Source organism: Panthera pardus, unplaced genomic scaffold (assembly GCF_024362965.1).
Source record: "Panthera pardus isolate Hobbes unplaced genomic scaffold, ASM2436296v1 HiC_scaffold_10, whole genome shotgun sequence".
Lineage (NCBI taxonomy): Eukaryota > Metazoa > Chordata > Mammalia > Carnivora > Felidae > Panthera > Panthera pardus.
The window spans coordinates 55,521,825-55,540,927 of NW_026526655.1; the positions used below are offsets into that span (position 1 = coordinate 55,521,825).

General features: G+C 39.1%; 1 protein-coding gene across 2 annotated transcripts in view; it reads left to right on the plus strand.

The window, feature by feature from the left end:
* PDE11A (phosphodiesterase 11A) overlaps nucleotides 1-19,103 on the plus strand; it is a 378,389-nt gene that overhangs the window by 151,951 nt on the left and 207,335 nt on the right. For both annotated transcript variants that reach the window (XR_008423866.1, XM_019460550.2), the window contains exon 5: nucleotides 16,054-16,118. Coding sequence is in view for 1 of the 2 variants with exons in the window: in XM_019460550.2 (XP_019316095.2) it covers nucleotides 16,054-16,118 (65 nt within the window). In the remaining variant the exon portion in view is untranslated. The remainder of the gene's footprint in view (nucleotides 1-16,053; nucleotides 16,119-19,103) is intronic.

Here is a 19,103-nt window from a genome sequence, read left to right on the forward strand (position 1 = left end):
AAACACACACACGACCCAATAACCTATATGGAATGCTTCCAGATGCTTTTGTGAATCACTTGAGTTCACTTACTTCCCCTTCATCCTTATGAAACAGGCATTATTATCATCTTCAGTTTATTGAGCAGGAAATAAGACTCAGACGGTTGAGTGGCTTGCTGGAGTCCCCCCTCCCCCCCCCCCCCCCCCCGACTCTGAAGCCTCAGAAAGGAATGGGGGGGTGCTGGTGGTGCTTGTTGGTGCAGGCAGTCTATAGGCTGTCACTAAACAAAGGCAGGAAGAGGCAGCTGTTGGGGCTTCGGCTGCCAGGATTCCCTGAACCACCCCCTGGGTCCCTGTGAGGACAAGTGGCTGGAGGGCCAGATGGAATCTGGACAAGGACAAGCTCACTGTTTGCTAGTTCAGTTGTAAACAGACCTGCAAGTAATCTAAAACCAGCTGAGGGTGGCCATTCTTGCTAATCCTTTAACAGAGACTGGTTTTTGTGCTGTGGCCTTGCTCTTCAGCACATCAGATGAAAAAGTACAGATGACAGAAGTGGATATGGAAGGTGGGGATAGAGCTGAAGGGAAGAGTAGGAACAGTGTAGGGGGTGGGTGTCAAAAACCACTTTATGGGGCGCCTGTGTGGCTCAGTCGGTCAAACATCTGACTCTTGATTTCAGCTGAGATCATGATCTCACAGTTCATGAGTTTCAGTCCCCATTGGGTTCTGCACTAACAGCACAGAGCCTGCTTGGAGTTCTCTCTCTCTCTCTCTCTCTCTCTCTCTCTCTCTCTCTCTCTTCCCCTCTGCCCCTCCCTGCTTGCATGCTCTCTCTCTCTCTTTCTCTCTCAAAATAAATAAATAAACATAAAAATCCCAACTATCTATAGTAGATGGTATCAGCATTAAAGGTGTTGATATATTACTGAAAGTTAAAAAGATTTTTTTGCTACCACAGCTGAAAATTCTCAGACTGTAATGGTGGGATTAGAGCAGAAAATTCCAGGCCACTCTACACAATTTCTTCTCTTTGCCCATCCCCTCCCCTTGAAAGTGAGGATGAGCTCCACTAATCTAGAGGGCCAAGGTTTAGAGGTAAAAGTCAGCTATGTGCAAAAAGAGGAGATTAATCTGCTTGGTACTGTTTTAAAAGCTGTAAAGAGTTTTTGGCAAGGGACTGCCTGGGTTGCTGTGGGAGGGTTGAAGGCAGGAGTGAGGTTATATACACGTGGGTCACCAGGTAGAAACCCCATCAGTGCCATGCTCTTCTTTAGCACACTTCCCACCAAAGACTTCTCAAAACGTCAGACTCCCCCTGGTTGTGTGATAGCAGTTAAGGGAAGGACACCAGACACGGTCATGCCAAGTACAGAAGGAGAAGCCAGACAGAACTGGATACCAGGTGCCAAAATCTGACGCTGCACAATTCAGCAAACAAAAGCAAGACTGTGCACTCAGGCCTCATGAGGCTGGCCTCTCCCAACAGGTGTCTTGGTTGTGAAGAATATTTTAACCTTAAATTTTTTTTAATGTTTATTTATTTTTGAGTGGGGAGGGGCAGAGAGAGAGACACACACACACAGAAACCGAAGCAGGCTTCAGGCTCCCAGCTGTCACACAGAGCCCGACTCGGGGCTCAAACTTGGGAACAGTGAGACTGCAACCTGAGCTGAAGTCAGACGCTTAACTGACTGAGCCACCCAGGCACCCCAGGAATACTTTAACTATAATGTGTCAAGTTTATCAATTTCCTTTTTGATTTGTGCTTTAAGAGTTTTGTTTAAAAAAACTATCTGCCTCCATGTTATAATAACATTGTCTTATATTTTCTTTAACCCATCTGGTATTTATGGTCTTCATATCCATCTAGAATTTATTTTTTGTGTATAGTGTAAGGCCCTATATGTGTAACCCATCGTGTCACCCCCCCCCCCCCACACACACACACTCTGTAATGACACTTCTGTATTATATCAAGTTTCCATATATACCTGGGTCTGTTTCTGAGCTCACTAGTCTATTTGTCTATTTCTGCACCAGTATCATACTGTCTCGGTTTCTGTAATTTCGTAATACACTTTGATATCTGAGAACAAGTCCTCAGTGCTGTTCTCTTTAAAATCGGCCTGCTTATTCTTGGCCTGTTGCTCCTTAATATAAATTTTAAGAGCAGGTTATCAAGTTCTGTGAGAAATTCTTTATAGACTGATTGAAATTGCTTTAATTTACATACCAGTTTGGGCGATTTCTGCAAGTAATACAATATATAAGGGGAAAATGGCTTAAACAATGAGAACGTCTGTGTCTTATATGAGAAGTCTGCAGGAGGTGGCTGCGGGTGGTGCAGTAGCCTGATGATGTAATCAGCAAGGTAGCTCTGTCCACTTTCCTGTGGATGTCTCAGTGCTCGACTGGCTTTCATCCTCATGATCCAGGAGGCTGGCACAGCTCCAGGCAGTATGTCTTCATGTAACTGTGTCCCAGGAGAAGAGAAAAGGAAAACTTCTGTTCATGTTTCTTTTTCTCAGGGAAGAAAGTCTTTTCCAGAAGAGGTTTCTCCAGCTGACTTTCCCTCGAGATCCATTGGTTGAGAACAAATCATTCATATTCTTAATATTTTTCTGTTCTTCCCCTTTCATTCTCTGATACAGGTGTGTTCAAATGTTCAGCATAACTGGGATTTATCAGCATCTTCTTGTCTGATTCTGTAGGTTGTCGATTTAGGTGTCTGTATTAATAGGAACTGTTCATGTGTTTTTGAATTTGGGATTGGAGCTCATTTTGATGAGAGGGTGTTTTGTTTGTTTGTTTGTGCCATTGTTTTCTTTGGTTCTCTCTTATACTCTTCCCTCCATGTCTAATAGTCTGTGCAGTTCCTTGGCCTCTAGTCAAGAACCAGGCCTTATGTCGGGTCTCCTGCTGCGTGGTAATATCACACTAAGCCAGAAGCAACGTGGTTCATTTTCGGGGGGTAAAGATAGGTCACCTGGTTCAAGGGAACCTTTTTAGTTCCCCAACCCCAGTAGAAGCTGAAATTCCGATCATTGCTGCCTGCCTGTGTCTGGATTTGGGGTGCAGTAGGCCTGTCTTCAGGCTTGGCCCTTTAGAGATCTTTTCTTTTCCTTATACTCTGCTGTCCTGCCCTTCTCTTTTTTTCTGCTTTTTAACCTCTAACATGTCTTTCTTGTTTTCTCTTTCTGTATTTTATCACTCTTTGCTCTGTTTTGGGAAGAGAACAGATGTGTCAAAACATTTAACTTCTAGACATCTCTACTGGCAGTCCATATACTACTTTTACAATCGGGGGAAAAATGTATCATTTCAGGAAAAAAAAATCTGCTTAAAGTTTCCTTTGTCTATAAATAAATTTTGCTTTTCTCTATTTTATTAGAATCATTCCTGGAAACAAAGCTTCTAATAGTTGACTTGGGATTTGAATATTTAAAAAGCTGGTTATTGCAGATGTATGCTACTTCCTGGCCTTTTCTTCATTTGCGGGAAAGAGGAAGAAAGGAAATTGAAATCTAGTTATAGATGCTTTGATTCATCAAGCTTTTAACTCAATGTTTAGAGATGCCTTCATGGTGTTTTTTTTTTTAATGTTTATTTATTTTTGAGAGAGAGAGAGAGAGAGAGAGAGAGAACGAGAGAGAGAACACCAGCAGGGGAGGGAGAGAGAGGGAGAGAGGGACAGGGGATCCAAAGCGGGCTCCGTGCTGACAGCACAGAGCCCCATGTGGGGCTCAAACTTGTGAACTCAGATGCTTAACTGACTGAGCTCCAGGAGCCCCTGCCTTCATGGTCTTGAAACTGGGTAGGGAGGTGTTAACTGGCCAGTTCACTCAGTGGATGCCAAAAATGGAAACAAGGAATGCCTTTCCAGCCTCTTCTCCTGCCAAAATTAATATTTTACCCTCTTTTGCTTCCCTTAAGTGTTTTAGTCAATCAGTTTTAAGTGAGTTTGTCAATGGTATTTTCCATGAGACTGAAAAACAGAAAGATTGTTCTAGCTACTGTCGACATTAGGAAATATTTAGTCCCTCGAACTGAATATTCTGTGCGTAATGTTATTCCATTCCATGAACCTGGCTAAGCAATTCCTATCCCTTCTGTTAGTTTCTTTCTAGTGCTCTCTATTTCTTTCTGTGCTTAGTCAAGGAAAGCAAGAAGCAGACATTTTAATCGTAAAGTCCTAAGGCATTGTCTCAGCACTAGTATTTACAAGTGTTCTTTCATGGATCATCCTGATGGCTCAACTATTGCACAAGCAGAACTCCATCAAGTACTTTATAACTGAGCTTGTAACTATGATGCTCATTTCGGGAGTTCACTTCCTAAACCATGAAGCATAAGCTATCCTTATTTAACATGTTCCTTAACTTCTTGGTTCTTATGTAAATACATGCACAATTAAGCCATTGAACTAAATGATCTTCCTGAATCCAACACTTGAGAGAAAGAGATGGAGGTAATCATTATCTGATTGCTCTGGAACAGCCTATAATTAATTCAATCCCCTCCATTTGAAGTGGATGGCAAAAATTGCTTCAGGCTTTCCTTTCTATTTCACTTTCTTTCCATTTTCCCCACCTTTCTTTAACTTTCCTTTTCCCTATAAGGAAGCCAATGTAAATTCTTTTTGATTTTTGTTCCAAGTGCTTTTTCAAGAGTGCAAAATAGCAAGCAACTAAAAAACTCTGATGATTATCCAAAGAATCATTGTTTTATGTATATGTATATGTGTATGTATATATGTATACATATATATACTTACATCACTAATCATTAATATATCATTATATATTTGTTATATTAACTCACTTTATTAATAATTTTATGTCAATGTATTAACTCAGATCATTAATCATTTATATGTGTTAAATGTGTGTGTGTGTATCCAACTTCTTTTTTTTTTCAACGTTTATTTGTTTTTGAGACAGAGAGAGACAGAGCATGAACAGGGGAGGAGCAGAGAGAGAGGGAGACACAGAATCTGAAACAGGCTGCAGGCCCTGAGCGGTCAGCACAGAGCCCGACGCGGGGCTCGAACTCACGGGCCGTGAGATCATGACCTGAGCCGAAGTCGGATGCTTAAGTGACCAAGCCACCCAGGCACCCCATCCAACTTCTGAACTTCAATCCTCACTGACCATGTCTACCACATCCTGTCCCAAATCATTAACACTTCTGAGATTTCCTATTTCAGTTAATAGAATCATCATCATGTAGTAAGTAACTCAAGCTAAAAACCACACAGTAGCCTCTAAGTATTTCTTACCATTTATATTCAACCATTTGTAAGTTCTGTTGCTTTTATGTTGAAACCCTGTTTCTAGCCCCTTCCTCCCACCTCTTCAACCACTGGCTTTACTCTGTCTTTACTAATCTCTTATCCTCTTGACTCATTTCTTCACTTGTAAATAGGGTAGTCTTCCTTTCCATCAATTCTTTATACTCCTTCCAGTTCTCTTTCTGAAACATGCATCTGCCTCTACATGCTTCAGAACATTTGGTAACTTTGCCTACACAATACAGTTCAAAAGCTTTGTGTTTTCTTTCTTTCTTTCTTTCTTTCTTTCTTTCTTTCTTTCTTTCTTTCTTTCGAGAGAAAGAGAGTGCGCACATGTGCACATGGGTTGGAGAGGGGCAGAAGGAGAGAGACTCCCAAGTTGCCAGTGCAGAGCGCAACATGGGACTCAGTCTCACAAACCTCGAGATCATAACCTGAGCGAAATCAAAAGTCAGACACTTAACCAACTGAATCGCCCAGGTACCCCCTACCCAATAAAGTTCAAACTGCCCAACATAACAAGTTCATCTCCTCTGCTCCCCAACTTACCTTTTGGAGGTCCTTTCTGGTCCTCAGCCTCACCCTATCCCTTTCTTCCTTCTCTATCACCACCCCCCTCCATGGTCAGCCTATGCTTACATTTGTCTCTGTGTCTTTGTACATATTGTTCTTGTGGAAGAGAAAATGCACCAGACAATTTAGGGAGATAATTTCATCCAGGTATTGCAATAGGGAGAACATTCTTTTTTGAGGAACATCTCAAAGAAAAGGAAGGAAGGATGGAGACAGGTGTTATTTTGGAATATGCTAGGGCAGGGTGGTCCTTTGAGGTTAGCCAATTTTGGAAGACAAAGTGGTAGGGAGGATTTCTTTACTATTACTGTGTTTTGGGGAGCAGGGCTCAGGTGAAGTTCAACATTGTCAACTCTATAATATTCTCTGCAAATGCCTGTCCCTCCATCTATTATTGATCTTTCTGTCTTTAGCTCAGTGCCCTTGAAGGCAGTGGGCTTTCTTGTCCACTGGCTTCCAGTTGAGTTTGACAAACAAGAGGGATCAGCAGAAGGTGTAAAGGCTGGAGGAGAGAGAAATAATTATTCCTCTTGTTCTTTCTCTGCCAGTTGTAGAGGTGGCTTGATTCTTCCAAGAACCCTCTCCATAGCTCTAACGTCTTCAGAACAGCAATAACACTGTTCCCTCCCTCCTGCCATCTTCCTTCTCTCCCTTAATCCCTGTGACCTATGGGTGTTTACTGCTCCTTTAGACCTAGAGATGTTAACTGCTTTCCAAATTTGCTAGTTCCTGGGAACGTCACAATTTCTTATTGGTTTCTTTTAACCCTGCCCACACTTCTGTAACTAGTCCCTTTATTGAATTAGGTTCAGTTAAACCCGTTTGAGTATTCTCTCTGTTTTCAGCTTAAACTCTGACCTGTTTAGTCCTTCAGCCTGGAAAGCTTCCCCCGCTACTCTGCCTAGGGCATGCCTGCCAACCCTTTAAGACATAGTTCACGCAAAGTCTTCTTCTACATCTTCTTCTGGGCACTTGTAGAAATTTGAACATATATTGTGATGAAATTATACCTTTGTGAACTATTTCCTCCTCTGTACTATGTTGTTGGTCCATCAAAAGACAAGACATGATTTATGCCCCTTGATGTTTCCAAGCCCATAAGAGTGCCTGTACACTAAGTATTTGATAAATATTGATTGAGTGAATAAGTGATTAGAGTAAATTACTCTTCAGCATAAGTGAGAAATTTATCAAGAAGGATGGCAGTGGATGATCATTTACAGTCTTTTGCCCTATAGAATAGTCTTCTTGTGGAAAAAATATGGATTAAGAAAACTAATGAAAAAATGGTGATTATTAGATCATTCCCATTTTCTTTTTGGTGGCAGGAATATCTATTTGAGCACAGTATTTATTTTTTAAGTTGTTTTTAAATTAAAAAAAAAAAAAAAAACAGAGAGAAACCAGACCAACTAGTGCTTGATAAATATCCAAATCAAAAAGACTTCTGTCCGTGGAGCTTTTCCAAAGAACAGGCAGAGATGCTTGGGGATATTTTGTTTACCTCACTGTGGCATGGGTACTGCCTTCCCCAGGGTGTGATAATCAGGGCTGATCAACAGCCAGCAGAGCTTGGAACCACTTGTTCAGTTTCATTGACCTATAAACCGCTTCTGATATTTCTCTTGTAAGACTCACTTTTTACTTAGTGGATGTGAATGTGTGTATTTATTTATTTAACCTAGGTTCATTTAATACATCTATTATAAAATCAGACTTGGATTTGGAGAATAAATTTTAAAAAATTAATGAAACTGAGAACTATACCATTGGTCCAAGTCAAGAATAAAGCATGGGTTTTATTGTCTCCTTTTATGCTTTTGTCTGTTTTTTTTTTTTTTTATTGGTCATAATCTCCACAGTGGCACTGTATATCCCATTAAATTGCTTTGAAATATTTTGGCTGTTTTTTTGCTGCTTCATTTTTTTTTAAATTTTTTTTTTAACGTTTATTTATTTTTGAGACAGAGAGAGACAGAGCATGAACGGGGGAGGGTCAGAGAGAGAGGGAGACACAGAATCCCAAGCAGGCTCCAGGCTCTGAGCAGTCAGCACAGAGCCTGACGCGGGGCTTGAACTCACGAACCGCGAGATCATGACCTGAGCTGAAGTCGGACGCTTAACTGACTGAGCCACCCAGGCGCCCCGCTGCTTCATTTTTAAATCCAGGTGACTGACCATAAATTGTTTTCTACTTGAATGCATTATATTTTTAATAAATATGATTTAAATATAGAAGTTTGAGGCATGCCTGCCTAGAGTTTTGCTTTTCAAACAAAGATACTTTTTGAGAGTAAAAGGAGGCACTTTTAATAATTGTATCAGGACAATAGGCTTTATAAAAGTGGACAGTTCATGACAACTGGCACATATGCATGTCCTCAAGTATATCCCCCACCACTTACCATGGTGTCTAAAATTTCCATCATTACGGTCTTATTTCAGATGTGAAGATTCTGACTCCAGGGACCCACATTCTAAATTATGGATAAATTATATAGGAATATACATACATTAATCTATCACCAGCCATTAACAGTGTACCAAAATATAACTAGGTGACCTGGTCCAGAGATGGCTCTAGACCAGGAGTCAGCAAACTCTTCAATGAAAGACCAGCTAAGTAAATATTTTAGGCCTCGTGGCCTATATGGTCTCTGTTGTAAGCAGTCAACTACACTGTTAGAGCAAAAGGCAGCCATGGATAACATTTAAATTAATGGATGGGCTCTGTTAAAATGAAATTTTATTTATAAAAACAGATGGTGGGGCAGATTTGGCCCACAGACTCCCTTGCCCACTCCTGCTCTAGAGGAATGAGAAGCACGCTGATCAGTCGGCATCTCCAGAATTGTATCACTTGCCTGCTCTTCATCTTGCTGTCCTCAGCATGGACCAAGGCACATGTGCATGTCACCTTAATAAGGACCCACTATTCTGATGACTTTGAGGGTTCATGGATGGGTGAGTCTAATCTCAAATTGACCTAAATTTAGAAAATCTGTAAGGAGATTCCACCGGCAGCCCTAGGTTCCCGACAGTTTGGTCTAGACTAGGATTTCTGAGGTAAATCCATTCTAAAATGGACTTGGAGCCCTTTATAGTCAGGTCACCTGGAACCAGACTAACTTTATACACCTTATGGAACTGGGTCTGGGGCTTCACTACTTTCTTGATCTTATCTGGCTTACAGTGATTAGTGGGTTTGTCCTCACAGTTTCAGTGCTCTGTTCATATTTGACCACATGACCATATTTGTCTGGATGTGATCCAAGCCTCCTTCTCTTTTTTTCTTGCGTTGTTTGCTATCAGCTGGAGGCCCTTAAATATTGTATTTCTCTTACCCACCATTCCAGAATCCCTTCCTATGCCTCTGAAAAATCCTCTCTTATACTAATGTTCAAATGTAATTAGTTTTACATAAGCAAATTTATGTTATTTCATGTGTAAAATATTTTTATACACTGTATACATTTTTCAAGTATGTAAGTACTTTATCTCCTGTCTGTTTATATTTTTACTCAATTAATTATGAAGAGCACTTAAGCCACCTTTCAGCGAAAATTCATAGTGAGCAGATATTTTCTGAGTGCTTATTAGGTACCAGACGCATGACAAAATGAAATGCAAAATTTCAAATAAAAAGGGAGAAAGAGAAAGTAGATGTTATAAGCAAAACCAAACAAAATCACAAACTCAAAACCAAATTATGCTGCAAAAAGATAAAACTTTGAAACTAAAGCTTTGCTCTGAGCTTCCTAATAGCTAAGGTAAAAAAAAAAAAAAAACAAAAAAAACTTAATACATTTTATAATTCTGTTTGTTTAGCAGAAGGAATCATGTCAACTGATCAAGAAAATTTTCCTGACCCTTAAGTTTAAAATTTTTCCCCCTTTAACATATTATTTAAAGGTTAGAGACCTTATTTACTATTTTTCATATCTGTTTGTCATCCAGTACACATCGATATGTATTAGGTAATCAATATTTAACCGAAGACCAGTCGATATTATTCTCATTTTTCTCCTACAGACATGAGAACCTATGAATTATCATATAAGGTACAAAGTAAGGCAACATAATCTATAATTCTGCCCTAACTTCTGATACCAATTATAAGTTCAAGGGTTCCCAATACTCAGGCTCAACAATTTGCTAGAAGGGCTCCTAGAACTCATTGAAAGCTGTTACATTCATGGTTATGATTTATTGTGGGGAAAGATACAGATTAAAATTAGCCAAAGGAGAGATGCATAGGCAGAGTCCAGGAAGGTTCTAAATGTGGAGCTTCTAGTTGTCCTCTCTCCATGGAGTCATGGATATCATTACCTTCTCTCGGTAATAATATGTGACAATGTACATCATGAAGTATTGCCAACCAGGATGGTGACCCAAGCCTTGGTATCCAGAGGTCTTTATTGGGGCTTAATCACCAAAACATATTTGACAACCTACATAACTGACCTCAGTCTCCATTCCCTCCAGAGGTGAGCTAATACCACATGACCCAAAGCGACCCCCCCCCCCCCCACTACCACCACTTTGTGTGGCTCAATTACATTGTTACTAACTGGCTGGTCTAAGGTGTCCAGGTAAACAGAGACACTTTTATAAAGGCTGGACATTCCAAGGGTTTAGCAGTTATCTCCCAGCAATTGAAGACAAAAGCGAGACATTTCTTTGGGTAAGGTTAATTCTTTATTACACACGGTCAACACTATGGTTCATGAATCCAGTGTCTGCTTTGATCAGGATGCCACGGACTGGTTTATTGGGGGACATAACTAGTACTCTCCATGATATGGAGTGCTAAATTTGAAAGACAATCCTTGACTTTCCCTTTATTCATTAAACATGAATTTAGAAAATAAAATCAATCAAATAAAATAAAACAAAATGTTTGACCCTGTTCTTCTTTATAGCATATGATTTATGTTGAAATAAAAAGTTTCAACATTTTAGAAAAAAGAGTTTCTTCCTTTTGGCAGCTTTAAAAAGTCCTATACATTTCAGGAGTTCAAACACAGACATTTCATCTAGAGGTATTTGTTTGTTTTAGCCATTCTCTTTGTCATTCTAGATCTCTAAGTTTTATAGCTTTAAAATTCCAGGATATTCTATTCCATTTCTTTTAAGTGCTATCTTTCAGTGGGGTTTTTTTTAAAAAAAAAAACAAAACATTTTTTAAAGATCTTTATTCTCTTTTAATCTCTGAACATCCCCCAGGTTTGTTTTCTTAAGATGTGGAAAGCAGAAGTTCACTTCTTATTCCAGGAAGCACTAGTTTCAAGGAGCCCAGGGTAAATTAAGCTCCCTACTGTAAAGTAAACTCCATGCATGCAGAGATTTTTTTGTTTTACTTTCCCACATGTGCCCCCAGTGCCTTGCTTTATTTGACACATACATATACTCGGTATATATCTGTTGTGTCAAAGAACAGTTTTTAAAAAGTTAAAAACCTAACCCTTGCATAAATCTAAAGCAAGCATGTATCAAAGATTTATTTCACTCATTAAAGAGAGAAACCAAGTGAGATAGTAAAGTTAGCCCTAATATAGGCACTGAAAAATTGCTGGGGTAAGATTATTAGGTTAGATTTCTAAAATGGTTACTATCATCCAGGACAATAAAATTGTAACTATGGGCTTTCCTACTGCACAGAAATCATTTGTATTTCTACCCGGAGAAAATTCATTCGTGTACTGTCAAGCTGTTCTTTGTGGCCTCAATGACTCCCTGAGTGCCTGCACTCACCCTGCTTGTTTTTAACTTTTACCTAGTTATTGCCCATTTCTGGGTGCCCATCCTCACCTTGTGTGTTTCAGTGGTAAGCCTCCTGATGACTTTCCCAATTTACCCCTTCCCTCCTCTCCATGTTGACCCAGTTACATTCAAATTATCCAAAGGCTTCCCAAGTGCCACAAGCTACTTTATCTCTGACTCCAATGAAGGCACGGACCCACGAGTCCTTGCTGTGTTCTTTCTCTGCATGCAGTGACCAAACTTTTAGATTTGGGTGACTTTATGTGACCCTCTGAGCATACCACGCTCTCTAGGACCTGTGATAAACTCTTTAATTTCGCATGCCTTTCCAAGTATAATTTCTGTGGCTTTGTCAGAGTGATCCTTAATAATCCCACAAGGGGGACTTACTCCCCATTACAACCCAATTTGCATTGCTTCACTTTTTCAGAAATTAATATGTATCCTTTTAGAGTTGCAGAGTATTCTAATCAATAGTAAAAAGGAAGCCAAATGAAGTATTCCTAGTAATGTTGGAGAGTTTAATCTCATCTGTCAGGTCAGGGAATTAAAAGGTATCTCCTTTTTGATTTCCCAATGCAGAAACGGTTAATAGTTTATTGGTAATTTGATTGGTTGTATATTAGGCCAAGTATTTTACTTCAAGCTACTTTAAGTCTGTTTATTCAAATTCAGGCATTTGATAGATACTCAAAATATATTTATAGAATTGATAAATAAAGGCAGAGTTTATCTAACTATTCTGGCTCTGAAGGAGGCATGTCCAAATAATGTGGTGTTGCAATACCACTTTTTTTAAATGTTTATTTATTTATTTTGAGAGAGAAATAGAGAAACAGAGAAAATAAGCACAGGAGGGGGAGAGGGAAGGAGAGACACTATGCCAAGCAGGCTCCACACTGTCAGTGCAGAGCCCCACATGGGGCTTGAACTCATGAAACGAACCATGAGATCATGACCTGAGCCAAAATCAAGAGTCAGATGCTTGACTGAGCCACCCGAGTGCCCCCACAATACCACTTGCTCATGTTGACAAAAGCAGTGAGTAGTGGGAAGAGTGGGGCTGTAGAATCAGACTGATACAATTCAAATCCCAATTCTGCAGGGTATTGGTTATATGGTTTCCAGGAAACCACTTAACTTCTCTGAGCCTTAATTTCCTTTAAATAAAGTGAGGATAATAATATATACCTTACCAGTATGTTGTAAACATTGATACCTACATAAAGGATTGGTCATAATTGTGCAAATTGCCTCATACACATTTGCAGCAAAAAGGTAAAATATAGTTGTCTTAGTTCAGGCTGCTATAACAAATTATTATGGAATGGGTGGCTTAAAGAACAAACATGTATTTCTCACAGTGCTGGAAGCTGGGAAGTCCAAGATCAAGGTACTAGCAGATCTTGTGTCTGGTGAGGTCAGCTTTCTTGGTTTGTAGATGGCCACCTTCTCATAGTATTCTCACAGCAGAGAAAATGAGAAGAAGCAAGCTGTGTCTGCTTCTTCTTATAAAAGCACTAATGTCTATGAGGCTTCACCTGTTGACTTGATCACCTCCCAAAGGCCCCATCTCCAAATGCCATCACAGTGAGGATTAGGGCTTCAACCTATGAATTTTAGGGGACACAAACATACAGTCCATAAACATGATAAAAATAGGACATGAATTTTCTATCATCTAACAAAATAATGGAAAGAAATCACATATGATGAGAGATCAAAGCAGAGACAGAGGACTAACTTCTCCTTTTAAAATCTGTGACAGTTTTCCATTAGGCAAACAGAAATGAAATGTTACTATTATTTACCTTATTATTGTTTTAGCTTTAAAAATTATTTGGGGTATAGTTTGAGGGATTTATTATTTGGTGATAGGAAATAGTTTCTTTGTAGCTTGCTAACTTTTGAAACCCAAGAGTATTGCAACTGGATGGTGATTTCTAAGTGATTGGTTTCTGTTTAAGTCCTTAATTCAGATAAATGTTCTGGTTATTTTTGCTGTGTAACAAATAAACCCAGAATTTAGAGGCTTAAACCAATCATGTTATGCTCAAAGGTCCCATGGATCAGGAATCTGGAGAGGACATCACAAGGATGGCCTGCCTCTTTTCAGGTTGTCTGGGGCCACAGTTGGGAAAACATGGAGATCAGGGGTGACTTCATAGCAGGGAACTGAAATCATCTGGTTTATTCACTCATATGTCTTATTCCTAGGCTGGCATGACTTGAAGACTGGAGCTTCTTGCCAGAGCATCTATATCATACCTCTCTATGTGGTTTTTGGCTCCCTTTCAGCATAGTGGCCTTAGGGTAGCTGAACTTCTTACACGGTACCTCAGGCCTCTCGGCCTAAGTATTCCATCAGATAATGCAGAAGCCATATTGGCTTTTATGACAGTCTTAGAGAGCACACCACATCCATTCTATATACTCTAGTGGTCAAAGTGGTCAGAAGCCCACTTAGATTCAAGGGGAAAGAACATAGACCCTACCACTTGGTTAAGAGGGTGGCAGGGTCATATCGTAGCAGAGTGTGGGATAAAAGGTATTGTTGTGGCCATCTTTAGAAAATAAAACTGGTCACAATGAATGATTTTGTAGAGGCCCAATTCACATTAGTATATGAAAAGAAATGTGTTCTGTAGTTATCAAGGGTATTTGCTTGTAGTTGTTCTATTGTCACTGCCCTGCATTCAATGAATCACACACAATTTTCTTTGTGATGGGCTTTTCTTTTATCTTTTCCCTAATGTTGCATTTTCTTAGTTTGGGTTCATTACCTCACTGATAAAGCTATTTTAATATTTAATCTATTCCCAGTTTCCAAATCATTTTCTCAGGTGCCCATCAATTCCTCATAAGTGGCTAATTTAAAAGGCCTTTGAAGCATGACTGCATCTAGCTAAGGCAAGTCTAAATGTCAACCTTGGAAGCATCCAGTGACATTCAGATGACTCCTCTCAGTGTAAGAGACTCATTTTTCTATCACGTGGTATAGCTTGTCAAAAGAGGGCCAGAAATGGTGCTTTTCCCACCCCAAATTTTTAGTGCTGTTGAAAGAGCTGGCACTCTAGAATCACGCAGACTTGCTTTAATCCCAGGTGCCCCAGGTAGTTGTGTGAAATTCAGAAAGTTTCTTAAAAATTATGGAGAGGTTTCCTCCTCGGTATACTGATGAGAAAAGTCTCTGCTTTCTAGAATCGTAATAAGGAACTTAAATAGTCCAAGAAGCTTCTGATGTACAGCCTGGTTTATAGTAAGAACTCAATAGTAGCTAATAATAAGAAAAACTACCTTTACTTTTTCTGTGTCCGTAATTTTCTTTCAATGTAATAAGTCTTGACCAGGTTCTTGCACCGAGTATGCCAATTTCACGAGACAGGTGAAGGAGGAAGTGTCCACACTAGGAAAGATCTTTGAAGAAGATAGCTTTCTCTTCTTTAGCCTTGGAGCAGAGGTGGTGGGGTTGGTGGCAACAAAATGTTCACCTGAGAAAAATGGTAAACCAGGGAAGGCAACTTTGGGAGCCTGGGGTTGATGGAGGCCATCCTTTTCGAGCGGTATTTTGTCTCCTCTTTCTTCTCTATGGATAGTGATTGGATTGTTCAAAGGGCAATAAAAATTTTTTAATGTTTTCAATTGAGATATCCCTTGGCAGGACTGCCACAAGATAGTATGCACCTCATTGTAAAAATATATACATAGTAGGGGTGCCTGAAGGCTCAGTCCGTTAAGTGTTCAACTTTAGCTCAGGTCATGATCTCACAGTTCACGAGTTCAAGCCCTGCATTGGGCTCTGTGCTGACAGCTCAGAGCCTGGATCCTGCTTTAGATTCTGTGTGTGTGTGTGTGTCTCTCTCTGCCTCTACCCCACTTGTTCTCTCTCTCTCAAAAATAAATTTAAAAAAATATGCATACATATAATTTTTTCCCTTATGTTCATTTGTTTTGTTTCTTAAATTCCACATATGATTGGGAAGAAAAAAAGAGGAAAACCAAGAACAGACTCTTAACTACAGAGAACAAATTGATGGTTACCAGAAGGGAGGTGGCAGAGGGGTGGGGGTTAAATAGGTTATGGGAATTAAAGAGTGCACTTGTGTTTGGTGTTTATATGGAAGTTTTGAATAAATTCTACACCTGAAACTAATACTACACTATATGCTAACTAACTGGAATTTAGATAAAAACTTGAAAAAACAGATACACATATTTAGTAAATTGTATAAAACTTTGTCAATGTAAGCCATGTTAGACATAAAATACAAAATGTAAGATAGAATTTTGTTCTTCTGTCCCTTGGGATTTCTCTACTTAAAATTGCTCTTTAATCTCCAATTATTGTAATCATCATTATAAAGACAAAAACTGCTTATTGAATTATTTTAAGCTGTAAGAAAGCTTTAATTGACTTGGATTTATGTCTTTTTGTGTGGCAGGTGGTGAAGTTTACCAAATCCTTTGAACTGATGTCCCCAAAGTGCAGCGCTGATGCTGAGAACAGGTAGGGCTTGTGAGTTTCAGGTTTGTCTTTTGCCCCCTGGTCTTTGGTCCTTGGTGTTGGCAGCATTGTGTAATCCTGTGAGGATAGGAGTTCTTTCTTTAGATCAGCAAATGCAACTAAATATCATCACTCTTCTATATTTCATGGCTTAAATAAAAACTGTTGCCTATGTATGTCAACTATTCTTCAATAGTAAAAATTTTTAAGAAACTATAGCTGAAAAATACATGTGTATACACTGCAGTATAAAACTGCAAACAAATGAAGTCAAGTTTTAGATATTTCCTAATTACAAAGACAGCCTAATTTTCTGCTTTATTCTGGCCCTTTGCTTCTCTCCTTCCCTTTTGTTTGCTTATATTTGGCCAATAATATACCCTTAGGAAAGAGTGAATCCTGTAATTCATTTTTGTTCCCATTTGTATCTCTGAGGTAAAAGTGAGGGGTGGAGACAGTCAGTGAATTTCTATTAGCTTTGAACTGCCCTGAACACTAGTTGGGCTGCTACAAAAGAGGATTCTGTTTACTTTGGTCACTTCTAGAAGAAGGGCTAAACAATAGTGAAATTGACCAAAATGCAGAAATGTGGAGAAAGACAAGTAAAGCATTTATATGACAGCATGATGATGATAATGATGATGTTAATACTGATACCAATGCTATGTGCATCACTGAATCACTTCCATTCACTGAGTACTAAGTATGCCAGGTTCTATCTAAAAGTTTTACATGCATTTAATCCCCCAAAATAATCCTATGAAGTCAGCATCATTACTCCTGCATGACAGAGGAGAAAACTAAGGTTCAGCAAGTTTAAGTGACTTATTAAAGGTTCTGTAGGCAATAAGTGGTAGCCACATCCAAGGACAAGGTCACCTAGATAAACCTCTCCTAGCCTCTGAACTTTAACCCCATTGCCACACATAATTTACTGCCTGGTAGTTAATCTCATATAGTGAATGTCTGTTGGGTTAATGTTTCCCAAATCTGGCTGATCAGTCAGAATGAAGCTTGGAGAACTTGATAAAAACAATTCTCAGAACCCTCACTGAGAGATTTGATTCAATATGTCAAAATTGACGTCCTAAAGATCTTTAGATGTATTCAAAAGGTTCCCTGGGTACTACCTGCTTCAAGATGTAATATTCAAGGGTAATTTGATTTTATATATCTATTATTGCCTTAAGTTTGGGAAATAGAAATCAGTACATTAAAATCGACACTTCATTTAGTTACTTTAATTTTTATTCAGTGCATGAAATTTAAAAGAGGTCTTTGCTACATACTATATAATTCCATTTATAGGGCGCTCTTGAAAAGGCAATATTATAGAAACAGAAAGCAGACTAGTAGTTTCCAAGAGCTGGAGATGGAGAGAGGGGTTTACTACAAAGGGACAGAGGGAAATTTGGGGATGTGATGGAATTATTCTGTATCTTGCTGTGGTGGTGGTTTATGACTGCATTCATCAAAATTTGTAGAATTATACACTTAATTTTACTGTCTGTAAACTATACCTTAAAAATGGGGAAAGGGGACCTTTTGTAATAGGTTTTTGTTTTCATGAAAACATATTTATGTCTGCATCTATATCTCATGTCATCTAATCTACATCTTAAAAAGATAGAGAGTTACTAATGGTGTACTGAGCAGTTTTCTTTCTTTCTTTCTTTCTTTCTTTCTTTCTTTCTTTCTTTCTTTTTAAATTTTTAACGTTAATTTATTATTGAGAGACAGAGAGAGACAGAGCAGGGAAGAGGCAGAGAGAGAGGGAGACACAGAATCTGAAGCAGGCTGAGCTGTCAGCACAGAGCCCCCAACACGTGGCTCCAACTCACAAACCGCGAGATCATGACCTGAGCCAAAGTCGAGCGCTTAACCGACTGAGCCACCCAGGCGCCCCTGAGCAGTTTTCTTAAAATTTTCATGTAAAATAACATGAAATACATTAGAAAAAAAATGTGTATTCATACTTACTCCTTTAGCTAGTAATGGCCTCATTAAATTCTCCCTCATATATATATGGGGTGCGGGGGGAGGTTGATGGAGTTATTAAAACACAAGCTTTGAAATCCTAGTGCTTCGATGTTGTTCTTTTTTATGCTACTGAATGTGTCCTCTTGGCCACTGCAGAGTTAAATATTTCTGATCTTCTGATTATTTTTAATGCTGAAAGAATTTCCATGTCAAAATGAAATGACCCAAGGCCCAGACTGCCCTTGGCTAACTTTCTGATAATAAAGAAAGAAAGAAGTGGAGAAAGAAAGGTCAGATTTTCTTTAAAAAGACATTTGAAAAGTGCCTTTGAACTTTGACATTATGAAATAGTACTCTCCATCATTCTATTTGTGGCCTTTAAATTACTGTAGAATCTTCATTTATCTCTGAAGACCTTTTCTGCATTGTCTAGTAATTTCCCTCTTGTAGATGTGGGATCCTTCGGTCATTTATTGGAAGTTAAAGGTATAAAGACAAGTGGCTCTAGCATTTACTTCGCCAGAGGGTGTAGAAGAGTCATTGAAACAGGCTATGAGTCTACAAATCACAGCCTGCTCTCAATACGTTATAAATCTTTCCTTTAACCTTTCATCACTTAGCATCTTCACTATAGATAATGTCCATTAGAAACCTTAGTCCTCTGGACATCATTCAGAGTTATAATAGAATAACTTTTGAAGATAATGTCTATGACACAATGCAACAGTGTTTCAGGATACTTGTTTAATTCTGATGAATTCTGGCTTAAGGCTTGCTGATTTTTATAGACAGTCCTTGACGACTTTTTTTAAAAACCAATTTTGTTGCTGACTCATCATTTTTACATATTGCCTTGTAGGGCTACCTCCTTTGTCATGGCCCCACTCCTCTTTGTCTTCATGTAACTAATACCAAGTAGTTTGAGAGTTAGAAATGGTTTGATCCATTTCTCTCCATGAGGCATGTACCTCGTCTAGGGGCATCCTTGACAACTCCTCCAGTGATAAA